Source organism: Salvelinus alpinus, chromosome 18, assembly GCF_045679555.1.
Source record: "Salvelinus alpinus chromosome 18, SLU_Salpinus.1, whole genome shotgun sequence".
Classification (NCBI taxonomy): domain Eukaryota; kingdom Metazoa; phylum Chordata; class Actinopteri; order Salmoniformes; family Salmonidae; genus Salvelinus; species Salvelinus alpinus.
In genome coordinates, this window is record NC_092103.1 from 49,941,152 (window position 1) to 49,961,169 (window position 20,018).

Here is a 20,018-nt window from a genome sequence, read left to right on the forward strand (position 1 = left end):
GATTGGGTAAGAGGACAGTCAGTTTGTAGCGGCGAACAGTGTGATTGGGTAAAAGGACAGTCAGTTTGGAGCGGTGAGCAGCGCGATTGGGTAAAAGGACAGTCAGTTTGGAGCGGTTAAATGTAGTGCACTATATAGGGCATAGGGTGCCATTACAGATACACAGTTGAGACTGGTTTGATTGAGAGCGTGTGAGGGAGAGCTGGGAGCCAAGAAGACAGGAAGACTGGAGGACTGAGGACAGTACAGAGGTCATGACATTTATTCAAGGCATACTACAATTAAAGTTGCTTTAGGAAAAAAGTAAAAAGGGATTCTGGTGTAATAATTATAATAATAAGGATTATGATAATCATAGTAATAATCAATTCAAAAACATGAATGAAATGTTTCTATATAAAATACAGAAACTCCATTCAACCATGCACCACAAAAATCTGAAAATATGTTTCTTTAATAGTTTAATCTATTTGCATTTTAATTACATCAACCCATAAGAAACCTGTTGTTTCTCACCCCAAACCTTCCATCCCCACGACGTCACACACACTGCTTTACAAATCAAACTTGGTGTTATATCAAAATACACAAGACAAGTTGTTTTTTCATGTGCTCATCATCTTCCAATACCACAACAACAAAAAGCATCCATGTCTTGTTGTTGTTGTTGTTTGTAGATATCTTGGCCTTATTAACCTTTTTTTGGCCAGACTAGAAAAAAAGGACCATGTTTGATTACAGCATTTGTTGTTTATTTTGGTAGTGAAACATTGAACTATTGGCTTTAATCTCCATTCAGTCTGTATCGCTGAAATGTTCAAATTAAAAGGTCATTTTCTGATTGAGCCGACACAGGCGACACGTTTACCGCGATGGCAGTCTCCGCTAACGCTAACGCGGGAACATTGACATTTAAACGAAATCACCATGTTAAGGCTGAACTTCCGCGATACGGATTGAATAGAAAACCCAGGTCTGTTATCAAGACGTGCCCGTGATGAGACAAAGAAACAGAATGTAATCAGATCAGAAGAGATATTACTACGTCCCAAAAGAAACCCCTATCACCTAAAGATAGCACTCGTTTGTAAAAGTATATAGGGCATAGGGTCCCATTTGGGATGCACTGGGTGCTGTGCAAATATATGCCTCTTTTAAAATGTATCATCTCTCCCTTTAAAAATAATGTAACAGGAAATCAATTGAACTTCTTAATTGTCTCCCATATAATTCAGTGATTTTAAAGTAATGCTAAAATGTTTTTTTTTTTTAATATTCTTTTTAAATTAGGAAACACTTGAAACATTCATTAGAATCTCTGAGGCTGGACGCAAAGCGCCACGTGAAAGACTCGAGTCCGGGTCCAGCGAAGGTCGCTACTCTGCCATTAGGACAGTTAGTTCTAATAGAGGAATCAATTCCTTTGGTTTCAGTGCTAAAGGTCCATTTTGTTTGTTTTTTTGCGTTTTGCTATGTGGGTAAATGGGCAAGCCTGGTATCCAACCTAATTTCATTACATTTCTGTTGTGAGCACAGCGTTCAGTCTGGTTGAACCAGGCTAGGAATGGACTCCATTAATATGGAGATAGAAATCTATCAAAATGTTGTAAATTGAATGATATTTTGACTGAAATGTATATTCACACCGTAACTCCTTTTTTTGATGGATGCAACGATCTCGTCTTGAGCAATGAGGGACTTTTAATTTAAACAGTAGTGATGGAGGAGGGAACGAGGAGATGACGGACTAGTGATGGAGGAGGGAACGAGGAGATGACGGACTAGTGATGGAGGAGGGAACGAGGAGATGACGGACTAGTGATGGAGGAGGGAACGAGGAGATGACAGACTAGTGATGGAGGAGGGAACGAGGAGATGACAGACTAGTGATGGAGGAGGGAACGAGGAGATGACAGACTAGTGATGGAGGAGGGAACGAGGAGATGACAGACTAGTGATGGAGGAGGGAACGAGGAGATGACAGACTAGTGATGGAGGAGGGAACGAGGAGATGACGGACTAGTGATGGAGGAGGGAACGAGGAGATGACAGACTAGTGATGGAGGAGGGAATGAGGAGATGACAGACTAGTGATGGAGGAGGGAACAAGGAGATGACGGACTAGTGATGGAGGAGGGAACGAGGAGATGACAGACTAGTGATGGAGGAGGGAACGCGGAGATGACAGACTAGTGATGGAGGAGGGAACGAGGAGATGACAGACTAGTGATGGAGGAGGGAACGAGGAGATGACAGACTAGTGATGGAGGAGGGAACGAGGAGATGACGGACTAGTGATGGAGGAGGGAACGAGGATATGACGGACTAGTGATGGAGGAGGGAACGAGGAGATGACGGACTAGTGATGGAGGAGGGAACGAGGAGATGACGGACTAGTGATGGAGGAGGGAACGAGGAGATGACGGACTAGTGATGGAGGAGGGAACGAGGAGATGACAGACTAGTGATGGAGGAGGGAACGAGGAGATGACGGACTAGTGATGGAGGGGGGAACGAGGAGATGAATAACAGATCAATGAAAGGCACATCAACTTTGGTCCGGTTTGGTTTCTGTTGTTTGTGACGATTCAGTATAAAAACTAAAAACATGAGGATTTTAGTGTCTCAGCCCGTTTTGATAATGTAAAATGTTAGGTCACAATTGGAAAAGAAGGCATAAAGTCTTTCATCATGGCTGAACTATGCTGCCTGAGTTAAGACGTGACTTGGTCTGCCTCCCAAATGGCCCCCTAGTCTCTAGTTAGTGCACTACTTTTGACCAGTGGCCCTACATAGGGAACAGGGTGGCATTTGGGATGCAAACCTTGAAACTATTCAGTCGGGACAGAGATGTAGAGAACGCTGTGTGGTTTCGATCTGAAGGTTAGAGAGACATTAAAACATTCAGACATTCTAGAATAATCCGCTTTTCATGATGATACAAAAGGTTTAGAGTCATGTCTGGCTTCTTTCCTGTTCAGAAAAAAAAAAGAGGTTTTCAATAACATCGCTTTTAGACGTGAGAGAATCAACCGACAAAAAGATACGTATCATGAAGACCATGACCAAGGCAGCTCGTTAGCTCTGTTCCAGGGCGTCACGTGGCGCTCAGCATCAGCAAACCTCACTTAAACGCCCTGGACCAGAGCTAAACTAAGGGGTGAACGTCTACTGCATAAATAACCAAGATGGTGGTTTATTGTGGTTCACAGTCTGAACCAGCCCTCAGACACCACAGTCCTATTCCCTGCATACTATTCCCTACTATTTTTAATGCACCCAAACAGCATTGGGCCGAGGTCAGAAGTAATGCACTATATAGGAAATAGGTTGCTATTGACGACGCATCCCCTGGTCCCGTGTGGCTCAGTTGGTAGAGCATGGCGCTTGCAACGCCAGGGTTGTGGGTTCATTCCCCACGGGGGGACCAGGATGAATATGTATGAACTTTCCAATTTGTAAGTCGCTCTGGATAAGAGCGTCTGCTAAATGACTTAAAATGTAAATGTAAATGTAAAATGTAAACGCATCCTCAGGGGCTTTCGGCCAAACTGTTGTGAAAAACAGTGACAGACAAACATTACCAGTTTTGACCTTTTTTAAAGAAAAATATTCTAATTAAACACACGTCATCACTGCAGATCAAATGAAAAATACCCTCAAATGAATCATACGAGAAACAAGTCGAATAAGATTACAGCTAAAAAAACAAAACAAGATGGGAGATTTTCTAAACAGCTTCACTCAAAAAACAGCAAAATGGAGGAAAACCTGAAATGACCTGAGAGGGTGTTGTGGGCCTCAACATCAGATAATGAACCGAGGTAACGTACGTTACTCATAGAATAACATTATACCCTACGTTACTGACGTACATAGCCTATCTATCCAGGTGGATTTTAAAATGAACTGACAACCAGTCAACAGCAGTGCACTATATAGGGAATAGGGTACCATTTGGTACCCAAGCATCTTCCAGTCATTGAGTGAAACACTACCACTGATTGTCCCTCAATGTGTATTGTGTAATCAGCTCACTACAAACATACTATAAGAACAGTTCACTTTTACTGTAGAAACTGGCTTCACATCTACTGTAGAAACTGGCTTCACTTCTACTGTAGGAACTGGCTTCACTTCTACTGTAGAAACTGGCTTCACTTCTACTGTAGAAACTGGCTTCACTTCTACTGTAGAAACTGGCTTCACTTCTACTGTAGAAACTGGCTTCACTTCTACTGTTGAAACAGGTTTCACTTCTACTGTAGGAACTGGCTTCACTTCTACTGTAGAAACTGGCTTCACTTCTACTGTTGAAACAGGTTTCACTTCTACTGTAGGAACTGGCTTCACTTCTACTGTAGAAACTGGCTTCACTTCTACTGTAGAAACTGGCTTCACTTCTACTGTAGAAACTGGCTTCACTTCTACTGTAGAAACTGGCTTCACTTCTACTGTTGAAACAGGTTTCACTTCTACTGTAGGAACTGGCTTCACTTCTACTGTAGAAACTGGCTTCACTTCTACTGTAGAAACTGGCTTCACTTCTACTGTAGAAACTGGCTTCACTTCTACTGTAGAAACTGGCTTCACTTTTACTGTAGAAACCTAAGCCCTTTTTTTTTTTGGACCTCACCGGATTTGTTAAGCAAGTCAGTATTTTCTTCAATAGATTGTAAAGAAAAATGTAAAAATAAAAATACAACCGAGGCCCATTTGCATAACAAGACATTCTGAGGATGCTGCTGTAGAACTGCTGGACAAAGAGCTAACAAAACTGTTTAGAATGTGAAAACCTAAAGCGAGTAACAACACGTCATACATGCGTACATCCAAGTCCCAAATAAGTGTAAGACTTTGAATAAGTCTTCAAATTTTGGAAATAATTATTCTGATAAATGTGTTGGAACAGCTACAGGGATAGAGAGGCCCACGGTACACACACACTGTGGTATTTCAGAGTTTCCTGTTCATTTCTCTAAGACGTGCACTCAAAGCACCAAACATTAACTTCCATTTCAAAAATATCATATAATACAGCCAACATATAAAACACAGTTCTCTACATGAATCAAATCTGTCACCAGATAGATAGTACATGAGATAGTGTCTGTCTCAAATTACACCCTATTCCCTATCTAGTGCACTACTTTAAATGAATGCATCATATAGGGGATAGGATGCGATTTGATAGACAGACACGGTCTAAAACCTATTGATTATGAACACATTACATCATAAGGCACGTAATAAGAAGTGAAGTAAATACACAGTAAATATGATTCTGATTTCTTGTCTGATTATAGTGGTACAAAAACCCAGTGAGGTTTTCACATGACTTTTCTTCTCTTCTAGAAAAAAGAACAAATGACCAAAATATGAAATAACTTTTTCTTTGTCTTTAAAGAATCTTGACAATCATTTAGGATATAGACTTGAATAGTTCTGCTTTTTGTTAAGATTGTAAACTTCAAAACAATTATTTAAATTGATTTATTTTACTTTTTTTTTTTGTAGAAGGATTTCCCGTTGTTTAGCTTAAGGTAAATCTTAACAGGGACACCATCTCTTGCCTTGCGGATATTTTTATTAGTATTCTTCTTCCCCTGGCGATTTATGAGACATGACATGGGCTGAGGTTAGTTGACACAGACACAGTCCTAAATTACCCAGAATGCTACTCAGCGGGTCCACATGACCCTCCTTGGAATGTTAAGGCTAGAACACAGCACCAGACAGACAGACAGACAGACAGACCATCGTTATGGGAGCCAGACAGACCATCGTTATGGGAGCCAGACAGACCATCGTTATGGGAGCCAGACAGACCATCGTTATGGGAGCCAGACAGACCATCGTTATGGGAGCCAGACAGACCTTCGTTATGGGAGCCAGACAGACCATTGTTATGGGAGCCAGACAGACCATTGTTATGGGAGCCAGACAGACCATCGTTATGGGAGCTAAACAGACCATCGTTATGGGAGCTAGACAGACCATTGTTATGGGAGCCAGACAGACCATCGTTATGGGAGCCCGACAGACAGACCATCGTTATGGGAGCTAGACAGACCATTGTTATGGGAGCCAGACAGACCATTGTTATGGGAGCCAGACAGACAGACAGACCATCGTTACAGGAGCCAGACAGACAGACTATCGTTACGGGAGACAGACAGACATACTATCGTTACGGGAGACAGACATACAGACAGACAGACAGACAGACAGACCATTGTTACGGGAGCCAGACAGACCATTGTTACGGGAGCTAGACAGACCATCGTATGGGAGCCAGACAGACAGACAGACAGACCATCGTTACGGGAGCCAGACAGACCATTGTTATGGGAGCCAGACAGACCATTGTTACGGGAGCTAGACAGACCATCGTATGGGAGCCAGACAGACAGCCAGATAGACCATTGTTACGGGAGCTAGACCGATCATTTTTACCGGAGCCAGACAGACCATCGTTACGGGAGCTAGACAGATCATTGTTACGGGAGCCAGACAGACCATTGTTACGGGAGCTAGACAGACCATCGTATGGGAGCCAGACAGACAGACAGACATATCATTGTTACGGGAGCCAGACAGACCATTGTTACGGGAGCTAGACAGACCATCGTATGGGAGCCAGACAGACAGACAGACAGACCATCGTTACGGGAGCTAGACAGATCATTGTTACGGGAGCTAGACAGATCATTGTTACGGGAGCCAGACAGACCATCGTTACGGGAGCTAGACAGATCATTGTTACGGGAGCCAGACAGACCATTGTTACGGGAGCTAGACAGACCATCGTATGGGAGCCAGACAGACAGACAGACAGACCATCGTTACGGGAGCTAGACAGATCATTGTTACGGGAGCTAGACAGATCATTGTTACGGGAGCCAGACAGACCATCGTTACGGGAGCCAGACAGACCATCGTATGGGAGCCAGACAGACAGACCATCGTTATGGGAGCCAGACAGACCATCATTATGGGAGCCAGACAGACCATCGTATGGGAGCCAGACAGACCATCGTATGGGAGCCAGACAGACGATCGTTACGGGAGCCAGACAGACATGGGATGCATCCCAAATGGCAACATATTCCGTATTTAGTGCACTACTTTGTGTAGTGGATCGGGAATAGGGTGCTATTTGGTGTAGTGGATAGGGAATAGGGTGCTATTTGGGACAATCCCTCTCAGCAGAGGTTGTCCTCCAGCCAAACGGAGCTGTGCAGTCCGGTGTGGGCCAGTTGGCCTGGGTCGTATTCAGTAGTGTACAAAGTAGCAAAGCGGTTTGCAACGGAAAACAAGAGTTTCGTAGTTAGTCCCATCGCTGAAACTCCCCTACGGACTCGGGAGAGGCAAAGGTCAAGGTTAAGCACTGCTCGCTTAACCCCGGAAGCCATCCGCACCAATGTGTCGGAGGAAACACCGTCCAGCTGGTGACTGAAGTCAGCTTGCAGGCGCCCGGCCCGCCACAAGGAGTCGCTATATCGCGATAGGACAAGGAAGGACATGCCGGCCGGCCAAACCCTCTCCTAATCCAAACAACACTGAGCGAATTGTGCGCCACCTCATGGGTTTCCTGGTCACGGCCGGTGGTGACACAGCCTGGGATTGAACCGGGTCTGTAGTGATGCCTTAGACAGCTGCGCCACTTGGGAGACCTTGAAAACAAGAGTTTCTTATTGGACAAGTTCAGGATAGTTCATCCCTGTTTCGGTATGTTTTTTTCCGTTAGTTTCTATTGAATACGACCCAGGACTATGGCTCTGGGAGGCTGTTCTGATAGGTGTATAGACCAGACCTCAGGGTCAGATTAAAGCACATTGAAGCACATTAAAGCACATTTTAAAAGGATGGATGGGCAAAACTAAGTTTGTTCATTTGTGTTTTTAAAAAGTTTCTAGAAGCGAAGAAGCAGGGTGTTCCATGATGTCATATCCTGTGTTTAATCGATTGGTTGCTTACTGTGTAATCTGCATTGCCATAGGCTAGTTATGACTGGTTAATCAACCACAGAGCCTTAAGGCTATGCCTATTATTCACAGGTCATTACTGTAGTCTACTGTACTCCCTGGTCTGGTCTGGTCCGGTCCGGTCTGGCCTGCCCTGGCCTGGTCTGGTCTGGTCCAAGGACTCTGCACAGTAAATTAGATTCCCCTTTTTGCTTTGAACTGTTTTCTCTCTTTTTGACATTTCAATGATAACCATCACTGTTAAACAAAACAAAACAGCTGTTGTTGTTGTCATGGTGATCTGAGTGGCGTGGTACAAATGTTTAGCTGAGCTACTCAGCGTCGCGCCATGATGATGTCACACCGTGACGTCACAGAGGAGGAGGCCTGATCATTGGTTGCCCCTCAATCAATGTCGTAATGTTACTTAAAATGGAGGCAGCCCATTGGTTGGGAGGAGCGTCGCTATCGGCTTCATCAGCTCTTCGATCCTTCCTCCGTGTCCGTGATGATAACCGTTAAACACCTTGTGTCTCGGATTCATCTGTTTATTCTCATCCGGTAAGTCATCCGCTCAGAAGACATCCAGTGACTGAAGAGAAGCCAGACTACCGGTACACGTGGTTTAAACGACAACGATGGTCGCAGTTCACCACTACATGACGTTGGTGTGCCGATAGTTAAGGAGTAGAGGGGGTTGGTGCTTCAGTTATAATGTAACAATAAGGAGTAGAGGGGGTTGGTGCTTCAGTTATAATGTAACAATAAGGAGTAGAGGGGGTTGGTGCTTCAGTTATAATGTAACAATAAGGAGTAGAGGGGGTTGGTGCTTCAGTTATAATGTAACAATAAGGAGTAGAGGGGGTTGGTGCTTCAGTTATAATGTAACAATAAGGAGTAGAGGGGGTTGGTGCTTCAGTTATAATGTAACAATAAGGAGTAGAGGGGGTTGGTGCTTCAGTTATAATGTAACAATAAGGAGTAGAGGGGGTTGGTGCTTCAGTTATAATGTAACAATAAGGAGTAGAGGGGGTTGGTGCTTCAGTTATAATGTAACAATAAGGAGTAGAGGGGGTTGGTACTTCAGTTATAATGTAACAATAAGGAGTAGAGGGGGTTGGTGCTTCAGTTATAATGTAACAATAAGGAGTAGAGGGGGTTGGTGCTTCAGTTATAATGTAACAATAAGGAGTAGAGGGGGTTGGTGCTTCAGTTATAATGTAACAATAAGGAGTAGAGGGGGTTGGTGCTTCAGTTATAATGTAACAATAAGGAGTAGAGGGGGTTGGTGCTTCAGTTATAATGTAACAATAAGGAGTAGAGGGGGTTGGTGCTTCAGTTATAATGTAACAATAAGGAGTAGAGGGGGTTGGTGCTTCAGTTATAATGTTACTATAAGGAGTAGAGGGGGTTGGTGCTTCAGTTATAATGTTACTATAAGGAGTAGAGGGGGTTGGTACTCGAGTTGTATTGTAACAAGGCAATACAGCTAGAAGTGCCTGGTTCTCATCCAGTAAGGAGTCAGGTTCACTGTGTCAATCATGTCTAAGTGTCTGGCCTTCACTGTCATTCAGCCAAACTCACCAGGTCGTATTAAGGCTCTGTGGTTGATACGACTGACCGGCTGATAAGACTGACTAGCTTGTATCTGTGCGTAGGTAGGTGGTTGGTCTATAGGTGGGTCTGCAGGTGGTGGGTCTGTATGTGTGTCTGTGGTATACTTGTAAACCTCCCAAGAGTGTAAACCTCCCAAGAGTGTTAAATACCTCTCTCCCATCCTCTGGGTTAGTGTCCTTTTAATGCCAGATAAAGGATTGAATGATGCACCATGCCATCTCACCCCAACTCACTGTTCTCTTCCCTGCCCATCACTCCTTCCAGACCAGCTCAGTCTCTATCTGAAGGCCTTGCATTACACTAGTCTATTACTCAACAATATCATTTAAACTAGTCATTTGTCTGTTGTTGTTTTGTAAGTCAAAGTGGGTCATTCTGTCCCTCACTCCCGCTAGCCCAGCCCAGGAGCGAGGCCCTAGGGGTGGGGAAGTGGGGGAGCTGGGTGAGGCGGGTCAGATGGTGCTCTTGGAGAAGGACACGCGGAGGTGATGGTTCTCTCCCAGGTCGTGGTTGTGGAGGTCGATCAGGGCCTGGATGGCCTCCTCCACTGAACCCAACTGGATCAGAGCCATCTTACGGTCCTTCCTGAGACGGACAGACAGACAGACAGACAGGATAAGATAGGTGGATGGATGGATAGATAAATAGATCTCCAAAGGAAAATAGTGTATAGTGTATAGTCATGAGTATAGTGCAGAGAAAATGTAGCAGATTTAGAGTTAATTTTCTTGCAATTCTATACATTTTGCCATGCCTAATGTTTATTCATGTTTATTCATTCATTATTCATTATTCACCTACAGTAGGGTATCTCTATATAATAATGTTTATTCATGTTGAATGTGGTATTTGACTGACTACAGATACTTGGCTGACGGTATCTCTCCAGGAACAGGGTTGGAGTTAAAACCTACAGGATGGTATCTCTCCAGGAACAGGGTTGGAAAGCCCTGGACTAGATAGATGTAAACCTACAGGATGGTATCTCTCCAGGAACAGGGTTGGAGAGCCCTGGACTAGATAGACGTAAACTTACAAGACCTGCTCTAGGTTGATACTCATTAGAACATGTATGCGGTGTTTTGCAGAAGTATTGAGGAAGAAGTAGAAGTACTGTAGGTGTCTGAAAGAGAACTCACTGGAAGAACTTGAAGGCCTTGACTATGTATCCAGTTCCAGAGAAAAGGTCCTTTAGGATGTCATCTGTTATAGACGGGCTGTTGGAAGGAGACGGACGGGTTACAAAGGAAGGAATGTATAGTATTAACATCATGTGAAGTATCTCTACTGCAATAGACCACCTTGCCCCCCTGCAGCAACTTGCCCAGCCATCCTACAATCTAAGCATGATGCCCTCAATCCCACACAAATTTTCAATGAACCTACCAGGTACAACCCCAAATCCTTAAACACGGGCACCCTCATAGATATCATCCTAACCAACTTGCCCTCCAAATACACCTCTGCTGTCTTCAACCAGGATCTCAGCGATCACTGCCTCATTGCGGTCAATTGACCACCCCTCATCACTGTCAAACGCTCCCCGAAACACTTCAGCAAGCAGTCCTTTCTAATCGACCTGGCCCAGGTATCCTGGAAGGATATTGACCTCATCCCGTCAGTAGAGGATGCCTGGTTGCTCTTCAAAAGTGCTTTCCTCACCATCTTAAATAAGCATGCCCCATCAAAAAAATGTAGAGCTAAGAACAGATATATCCCTTGGTTCACGCCAGACTGCCCTCGACAAGCACAAAAAACATCCTGTGGAGTTATGTATTAGTATTCGAAAAGCCCCCGCGATATGCAACTTTTCAGGGAAGTCAGGAACCAATATACTGAGTCAGTTAGGAAAGCTAAGGCTAGCTTTTTCAAACAGAAATGTGCATCCTGTAGCATTTAATTCCAAAAAGTTCTGGGACACTAAAGTTCATGGAGAATAAGAGCACCTCCTCCCAGCTGCCCACTGCACTGAGGCTAGGAAACACTGTCACCACCGATAAATCTACGATAATCGATAGTTTCAATAAGCGTTTCTCTACGGCTGGCCATGCTTTCCACCTGGCTACCCCGGCCAACAGCTCAGCACCCCATGCAGCAACTTTCCCAAGCCCCCCCCGCTACTCCTTCACCCAAATCCAGACAGCTGATGTTCTGAAAGAGCTGCAAAATCTGGACACCTACAAATCAGCCGGGCTAGACAATCTGAACCCTCTCTTTCTAAAATGATCTGCAGAAATTATTGCAACCCCTATTACTAGCCTGTTCAACCTCTCTTTCGTGTCGTCTGAGATTCCCAAAGATTGGAAAGCTGCCGCGGTCATCCCCCTCTTCAAAGGGGGAGACACTCTAGACCCAAACTGTTATAAACCTATATCCATCCTGCCCTGCCTTTCTAAAGTCTTCGAAAGCCAAGTCAACAAACAGATCACCGACCATTTCGAATCCCACCGTACCTTCTCCACTATGCAATCTGGTTTCCGAGCTGGTCATGGGTGCACCTCAGCCACGCTCAAGGTCCAAAATGATATCATAACCGGCATCGATAAGAGACAATACTGTGCAGCTGTATTCAACCTGGTCAAGGCTTTCGACTCTGTCAATCACCGTATTCTTATGAGCAGACTCAACAGCCTTGATCTCTCAAATGACTGCCTCGCCTGGTTCACCAACTACTTCTCAGACAGAGTTCAGTGTGTCAAATCAGAGGGCCTGTTGTCCGCACCTCTGGCAGTCTCTATGGGGGTGCCACAGGGTTCAATTCTCGGGCCGAGTCTTTTCTCTGTATACATCAATGATGTCGCTCTTGCTGCTGGTCATTCTTTGATCCACCTCTATGCAGACGACACCATTCTGTATACATCTGGCCCTTCTTTGGACACTGTGCTAACAAACCTCCAAACGAGCTTCAACCCCATGAAACACTTCTTCCGTGGCCTCCAACTGCTTTTAAATGCTAGTAAAACTAAATGCATGCTCTTCAACCGATTGCTGCCCGCCCGACTAGCATCACTACTCTGGACGGTTCTGACTTAGAATACGTGGACAACTATAAATACCTAGGTGTCTGGTTAGACTGTAAACTCTCCTTCCAGACTCATATTAAGCATCTCCAATCCAAAATTAAATCTAGAATCGGCTTCCTATATCGCAACAAAGCCTCCTTCACTCATGCTGCCAAACATACCCTCGTAAAACTGACTATCCTACTGATCCTTGACTTCGGCGATGTCATTTACAAAATAGCCTCCAACACTCTACTCAGCAAATTGGATGTAGTCTATCACAGTGCCATCTGTTTTGTCAACAAAGCCCCATATACTACCCACCACTGCGACCAGTATGTTCTCGTTGGCTGGCCCTCACTACATATTCGTCGCCAAACCCACTGGCTCCAGGTCAGGAGAGAGGAGGGAGGTATAGTTGGAGAGGGGGAGGAGGGAGGTATAGTTGGAGAGGGGGAGGAGGGAGGTATAGTTGGAGAGGGGGAGGAGGGAGGTATAGTTGGAGAGGGGGAGGAGGGAGGTATAGTTGGAGAGGGGGAGGAGGGAGGTATAGTTGGAGAGGGGGAGGAGGGAGGTATAGTTGGAGAGGGGGAGGAGGGAGGTATTTACATTTTACATTTAAGTCATTTAGCTGACGCTCTTATCCAGAGCGACTTACAAATTGGAAAGTTCATACATATTCATCGTATAGTTGGAGAGGGGAAGGAGGGAGGTATAGTTGGAGAGGGGGAGGAGGGAGGTATAGTTGGAGAGGGTGAGGAGGGAGGTATAGATGGAGAGGGGGAGGAGGGAGGTATAGTTGGAGAGGGGGAGGAGGGAGGTATAGTTGGAGAGGGGGAGGAGGGAGGTATAGTTGGAGAGGGGGAGGAGGGAGGTATAGTTGGAGAGGGGGAGGAGGGAGGTATAGTTGGAGAGGGGGAGGGGGGAGGTATAGTTGGAGAGGGGGAGGAGGGAGGTATAGTGAATCTCACGGGATGTTGGATAGATGGAGGGTGGCAGAGGGAGGGAAGATGTTCTGAAAGTTCTTGGATCCAGGCTTCTTGAAGCGGTGTAGCGGGGAGCCGCTGAAGTCTTTAGTGAGGCCCTGGTCTTCCTGTCCCTCCCTGGGCAGCTGGACCGTCTGGTGCTTAGAGATGGTCACTCTGATCACCTTACCGTGGAGCCGCTGGCCATTCAGGTGGGACATAGCTGGGGGAGACGAGACAGTCAGACACAGTACCGCCTGACACAGCTGGCTATGTATGTCTGCTGGCGATTTGCGGTAGATGACAGGACCAGGGTGAGGAGAACGGGCCAGGTCAGAAAACTGTACAGACTGTTGTTTTACGACTGGTTTCCTGGACAGATTAAGCCTCGACTAAAGAGCCATTTCAATGGAGATTCTCTTTTTAGTCCAGGACTAGGCTAAATGTGTGTCTGGTAAACCAGCCCTTAGTGATTTACCAAAAGAAAACGGTGTCTAATTCGTTATTCTGAACATTTTATAGAGATATAATAAATTATCATAATATGTTATGATATCCTATTTTCACAGGTGTTTGTGTGTTTATCAGTTCTGTTCTCTCAGTATAACAGTGGGATCTGATCTGTTCTCTCAGTATAACAGTGGGATCTGTTCTGTTCTCTCAGTATAACAGTGGGATCTGATCTGTTCTCTCAGTATAACAGTGGGATCTGTTCTGTTCTCTCAGTATAACAGTGGGATCTGATCTGTTCTCTCAGTATAACAGTGGGATCTGTTCTGTTCTCTCAGTGTAACAGTCTGATCTGTTCTGTTCTCTCAGTGTAACAGTGGGGTCTGATCTGTTCTCTCAGTATAACAGTGGGATCTGATCTGTTCTCTCAGTATAACAGTGGGATCTGTTCTGTTCTCTCAGTATAACAGTGGGATCTGATCTGTTCTCTCAGTATAACAGTGGGATCTGTTCTGTTCTCTCAGTATAACAGTGGGATCTGATCTGTTCTCTCAGTATAACAGTGGGATCTGTTCTGTTCTCTCAGTGTAACAGTCTGATCTGTTCTGTTCTCTCAGTGTAACAGTGGGGTCTGATCTGTTCTCTCAGTATAACAGTGGGATCTGTTCTGTTCTCTCAGTATTACAGTGGGATCTGTTCTCTCAGTGTAACAGTGGGATCTGTTCTCTCACCAAGCTGTGCCTGAGTAGCATCGGCCATCTGGATTAAGGCATTCTCTTTCTTGTTGAACAGAATCTTGACCCGATGCACATCACCATACACCCCTAGAGAGAGAGAGAGAGAGAGAGAGAGAGAGAGAGAGAGAGAGAGAGAGAGAGAGAGAGAGAGAGAGAGAGAGAGAGAGAGAGAGAGAGAGAGAGAGAGAGAGAGAGAGAGAGAGAGAGAGAGAGAGAGAGAGAGAGAGAGAGAGAGAGAGAGAGAGAGAGAGAGAGAGAGAGAGAGAGAGAGAGAGAGAGAGAGAGAGAGAGAGAGAGAGAGAGAGAGAGAGAGAGAGAGAGAGAGAGAGAGAGAGAGAGAGAGAGAGAGAGAGAGAGAGAGAGAGAGAGAGAGAGAGAGAGAGAGAGACGCACATACAGTACATTACTCCTCTGCATTGTTTAGTCCCGTGTGTTAGAGGGAGATAGAGGTGTGTGTGTATGCATTGACTGACAGAACAGAGAGGATTCCAGATGAGTGGTTGGACAGGAAGTATCCTTATCAGCCAATCACAGATTGGCCACACACGCAGGCTATGCAGTGCCTAACAACCAAAGCCATTACTACATTTGTCCCATTTCAAATGCTTGTCTTTATGAAATGTAATAAATATATTTCAGCCAATGATAAACCCAAGCCCCCTTACCAAACAGGATGAAGAGTTCGTGTGGTGATATGCTCTGCAGGGAGGAAGAGGAAGAATGAGGAAGTCAGTCAGCTGGTTAAGACCGTTCTGGTGTGATATACATTGTTCTCTAATTAAATTGGCTCAGTAGCCAACCAAGCCTGTTCCCTTGCCTTGTCTCATATTGATGGCATCATCAGACGTAGCCAGGCAGCCAGCCAGCCAGCCAGCCAGCCACCCACCCAGCCACCCACCCAGCCAGGCAACCAGCAACACGTTAAGTCCCTAATGGTCCCCTATTCCCTATGTAGTGCACTACTTTAGACCCAAAATATATTGTGCCTTGGTCAAAAGTAGTACACTATATAGGGAATAGGGCACCATTAGGGACGAAGAGGATAGAGGGGATATTGACGGGGTCACAGGGGGTCACTCACATCGGGGTTGAGGTTGGAGACGAGGAGAACGGAGTGAACGGCGGTGGGCGCCATGCCGTGCAGGGTCATCCGTCCCGAGACGAGGGGTCCCATTCCTGCCATCGTGTGCATGGACAGACCTGGGGGCACGCACGAGAGCAGGTCAAAGGGCGGGCCTACTAGAGAAGGGGGAGGGCCCAGGGTAAGTAGGAGGAGGGTTGGGAGGAGGGAGGGCCCAGGGTCAGTAGGAGGAGGGTTGGGAGGAGGGAGGGCCCAGGGTCAGTAGGAGGAGGGAGGAGGGGGAGGGCCCAGGGTCAGTAGGAGGAGGGAGGAGGGCCCAGGGTCAGTAGGAGGAGGGAGGAGGGCCCAGGGTCAGTAGGAGGAGGGGGAGGGCCCAGGGTCAGTAGGAGGAGGGAGGAGGGCCCAGGGTCAGTAGGAGGAGGGGGAGGGCCCAGGGTCAGTAGGAGGAGGGAGGAGGGGGAGGGCCCAGGGTAAGTAGGAGGAGGGAGGAGGGGGAGTGCCCAGGGTCAGTAGGAGGAGGGAGGAGGGGGAGGGCCCAGGGTCAGTAGGAGGAGGGGGAGGGCCCAGGGTCAGTAGGAGGAGGGGGAGGGCCCAGGGTCAGTAGGAGGAGGGAGGAGGGGGAGGGCCCAGGTTCAGTAGGAGGAGGGGGAGGGCCCAGGGTCAGTAGGAGGAGGGAGGAGGGGGAGGGGTCAGTAGGAGGAGGGAGGACGGGGAGGGCCCAGGGTCAGTAGGAGGAGGGTTGGGAGGAGGGAGGGCCCAGGGTCAGTAGGAGGAGGGGGAGGGCCCAGGGTCAGTAGGAGGAGGGTTGGGAGGAGGGCCCAGGGTCAGTAGGAGGAGGGAGGAGGGGGAGGGCCCAGGGTCAGTAGGAGGAGGGAGGAGGGGGAGGGCCCAGGGTCAGTAGCAGGAGGGAGGAGGGGGAGGGCCCAGGGTCAGTAGGAGGAGGAAGGAGGAAGGAGGGCCCAGGGTCAGTAGGAGGAGGGAGGAGGGCCCAGGGTCAGTAGGAGGAGGGAGGAGGGCCCAGGGTCAGTAGGAGGACGAAGGAGGGGGAGGGCCCAGGGTCAGTAGGAGGAGGGAGGAGGGGGAGGGCCCAGGGTCAGTAGGAGGAGGAAGGAGGGCCCAGGGACAGTAGGAGGAGGGAGGAGGGCCCAGGGTCAGTAGGAGGAGGGAGGAGGGCCCAGGGTCAGTAGGAGGACGAAGGAGGGGGAGGGCCCAGGGTCAGTAGGAGGAGGGAGGAGGGGGAGGGCCCAGGGTCAGTAGGAGGAGGAAGGAGGGCCCAGGGTCAGTAGGAGGAGGGAGGAGGAAGGAGGGCCCAGGGTCAGTAGAAGGAGGGGGGGGGCCAGGGTCAGTAGGAGGAGGGAGGAGGAAGGAGGGCCCAGGGTCAGTAGGAGGAGGGAGGAGGAAGGAGGGCCCAGGGTCAGTAGGAAGACTTGAAACATGGATTGTGTATGTGTGCCATTCAGAGGATGAATGGGAAAGACAAAATATTAACGTGTCTTTGAATGGGGTATGGTAATAGGTGCCAGGTGCACCGGTTTTTGTCAAGAACTGCAGCGTGGGCCTCCCGAGTGGCGCAGTGGTCTAAGGTACTGCATCGCAGTGCTAGCAGTGCCACTAGAGATCCTGGTTAGAGCCCAGGCTCTGTCTCAGTGGTCTAAGGTACTGCATCACAGTGTTAGCTGTGCCACTAGAGATCCTGGGTTTGAGCCCAGGCTCTGACGCAGCCGGCTCCCCTACCTATATAGGGGGTATGGGGCAGGAGGAGGGTGTACCTACCTATATATGGGGTATGGGGCAGGAGGAGGGTGGTACCTACCTATATAGGGGGTATGGGGCAGGAGGAGGGTGGTACCTACCTATATAGGGGGTATGGGGCAGGAGGAGGGTGATACCTACCTATATAGGGGGTATGGGGCAGGAGGAGGGTGGAACCTACCTATATAGGGGGTATGGGGCAGGAGGAGGGTGTACCTACCTATATAGGGGGTATGGGGCAGGAGGAGGGTGGTACCTACCTATATAGGGGGTATGGGGTTGGAGGAGGGTGGTACCTACCTATATAGGGGGTGTGGGGCAGGAGGAGGGTGGTACCTACCTATATAGGGGGTATGGGGCAGGAGGAGGGTGGTACCTACCTATATAGGGGGTATGGGGCAGGAGGAGGGTGTACCTACCTATATAGGGGGTATGGTGCAGGAGGAGGGTGGTACCTTACTATATAGAGGGCATGGGGCAGGAGGAGGGTGTACCTACCTATATAGGGGGTATGGGGCAGGAGGAGGGTGTACCTACCTATATAGGGGGTATGGGGCAGGAGGAGGGTGGTACCTACCTATATAGGGGGTATGGGGCAGGAGGAGGGTGGTACCTACCTATATAGGGGGTATGGGGCAGGAGGAGGGTGGTACATACCTATATAGGGGGTATGGGGCAGGAGGAGGGTGTACCTACCTATATAGGGGGTATGGGGCAGGAGGAGGGTGTACCTACCTATATAGGGGGTATGGGGCAGGAGGAGGGTGGTACCTACCTATATAGGGGGTATGGGGCAGGAGGAGGGTGGTACCTACCTATAAAGAGGGCATGGGGCAGGAGGAGGGTGTACCTACCTATATAGGGGGTATGGGGCTGGAGGAGGGTGGTACCTACCTATATAGGGAGTATGGGGCAGGAGGAGGGTGGTACCTACCTATATAGGGGGTATGGGGCAGGAGGAGGGTGGTACCTACCTATACAGAGGGCATGGGGCAGGAGGAGGGTGTACCTACCTATATAGGGGGTATGGGGCAGGAGGAGGGTGTACCTACCTATATAGGGGGTATGGGGCTGGAGGAGGGTGGTACCTACCTATATAGGGGGTATGGGGCAGGAGGAGGGTGGTACCTACCTATATAGAGGGCATGGGGCAGGAGGAGGGTGTACCTACCTATATAGGGGGTATGGGGCAGGAGGAGGGTGTACCTACCTATATAGGGGGTATGGGGCAGGAGGAGGGTGGTACCTACCTATATAGGGGGTATGGGGCAGGAGGAGGGTGGTACCTACCTATATAGGGGGTATGGGGCTGGAGGAGGGTGGTACCTACCTATATAGGGGGTATGGGGCAGGAGGAGGGTGGTACCTACCTATATAGAGGGTATGGGGCTGGAGGAGGGTGGTACCTACCTATATAGGGGGTATGGGGCAGGAGGAGGGTGATACCTACCTATATAGGGGGTATGGGGCAGGAGGAGGGTCTACCTACTTATATAGGGGGTATGGGGCAGGAGGAGGGTGTACCTACCTATATAGGGGGTATGGGGCAGGAGGAGGGTGGTACCTACCTATATAGGGGGTATGGGGCAGGAGGAGGGTGGTACCTACCTATATAGGGGGTATGGGGCTGGAGGAGGGTGGTACCTACCTATATAGGGGGTGTGGGGCAGGAGGAGGGTGGTACCTACCTATATAGGGGGTATGGGGCAGGAGGAGGGTGGTACCTACCTATATAGGGGGTGTGGGGCAGGAGGAGGGTGTACCTACCTATATAGGGGGTATGGGGCAGGAGGAGGGTGTACCTACCTATATAGGGGGTATGGGGCAGGAGGAGGGTGTACCTACCTATATAGGGGGTATGGGGCAGGAGGAGGGTGTACCTACCTATATAGGGGGTATGGGGCAGGAGGAGGGTGTACCTACCTATATAGGGGGTATGGGGCAGGAGGAGGGTGTACCTACCTATATAGGGGGTATGGGGCTGGAGGAGGGTGGTACCTACCTATATAGGGGGTGTGGGGCAGGAGGAGGGTGTACCTACCTATATAGGGGGTATGGGGCAGGAGGAGGGTGGTACCTACCTATATAGGGGGTATGGGGCAGGAGGAGGGTGGTACCTACCTATATAGGGGGTATGGGGCTGGAGGAGGGTGGTACCTACCTATATAGGGGGTATGGGGCAGGAGGAGGGTGGTACCTACCTATATAGGGGGTATGGGGCAGGAGGAGGGTGGTACCTACCTATATAGGGGGTGTGGGGCAGGAGGAGGGTGTACCTACCTATATAGGGGGTATGGGGCTGGAGGAGGGTGGTTTCTACTTATATAGGGGGTATGGGGCAGGAGGAGGGTGTACCTACCTATATAGGGGGTATGGGGCAGGAGGAGGATGGTACCTACCTATATAGGGGGTATGGGGCAGGAGGAGAGTGTACCTACCTATATAGG

General features: G+C 48.4%; 1 protein-coding gene across 8 annotated transcripts in view; it reads right to left on the minus strand.

Moving 5' to 3' along the window:
• Nucleotides 1–239: 239 nt before the first annotated feature.
• Nucleotides 240–20,018, minus strand: part of ptbp3 (polypyrimidine tract binding protein 3) — a 142,210-nt gene continuing 122,431 nt past the window's right edge. For 5 of the 8 annotated variants that reach the window (XM_071351545.1, XM_071351542.1, XM_071351543.1 and 2 more), the window contains 6 exons: nucleotides 15,820–15,977; nucleotides 15,404–15,437; nucleotides 14,733–14,825; nucleotides 13,558–13,774; nucleotides 10,724–10,801; nucleotides 240–10,169 (listed from right to left, as the gene is read on the minus strand). In XM_071351545.1, the coding sequence (XP_071207646.1) occupies nucleotides 10,037–10,169; nucleotides 10,724–10,801; nucleotides 13,558–13,774; nucleotides 14,733–14,825; nucleotides 15,404–15,437; nucleotides 15,820–15,977 (713 nt within the window). In that variant the 3' untranslated portion in view covers nucleotides 240–10,036. Of the gene's footprint in view, nucleotides 10,170–10,719; nucleotides 10,802–13,557; nucleotides 13,775–14,732; nucleotides 14,826–15,403; nucleotides 15,438–15,819; nucleotides 15,978–20,018 lie in introns of those variants that run through there. The other 3 variants (XM_071351546.1, XM_071351549.1, XM_071351547.1) reach the window with 2 other exon arrangements.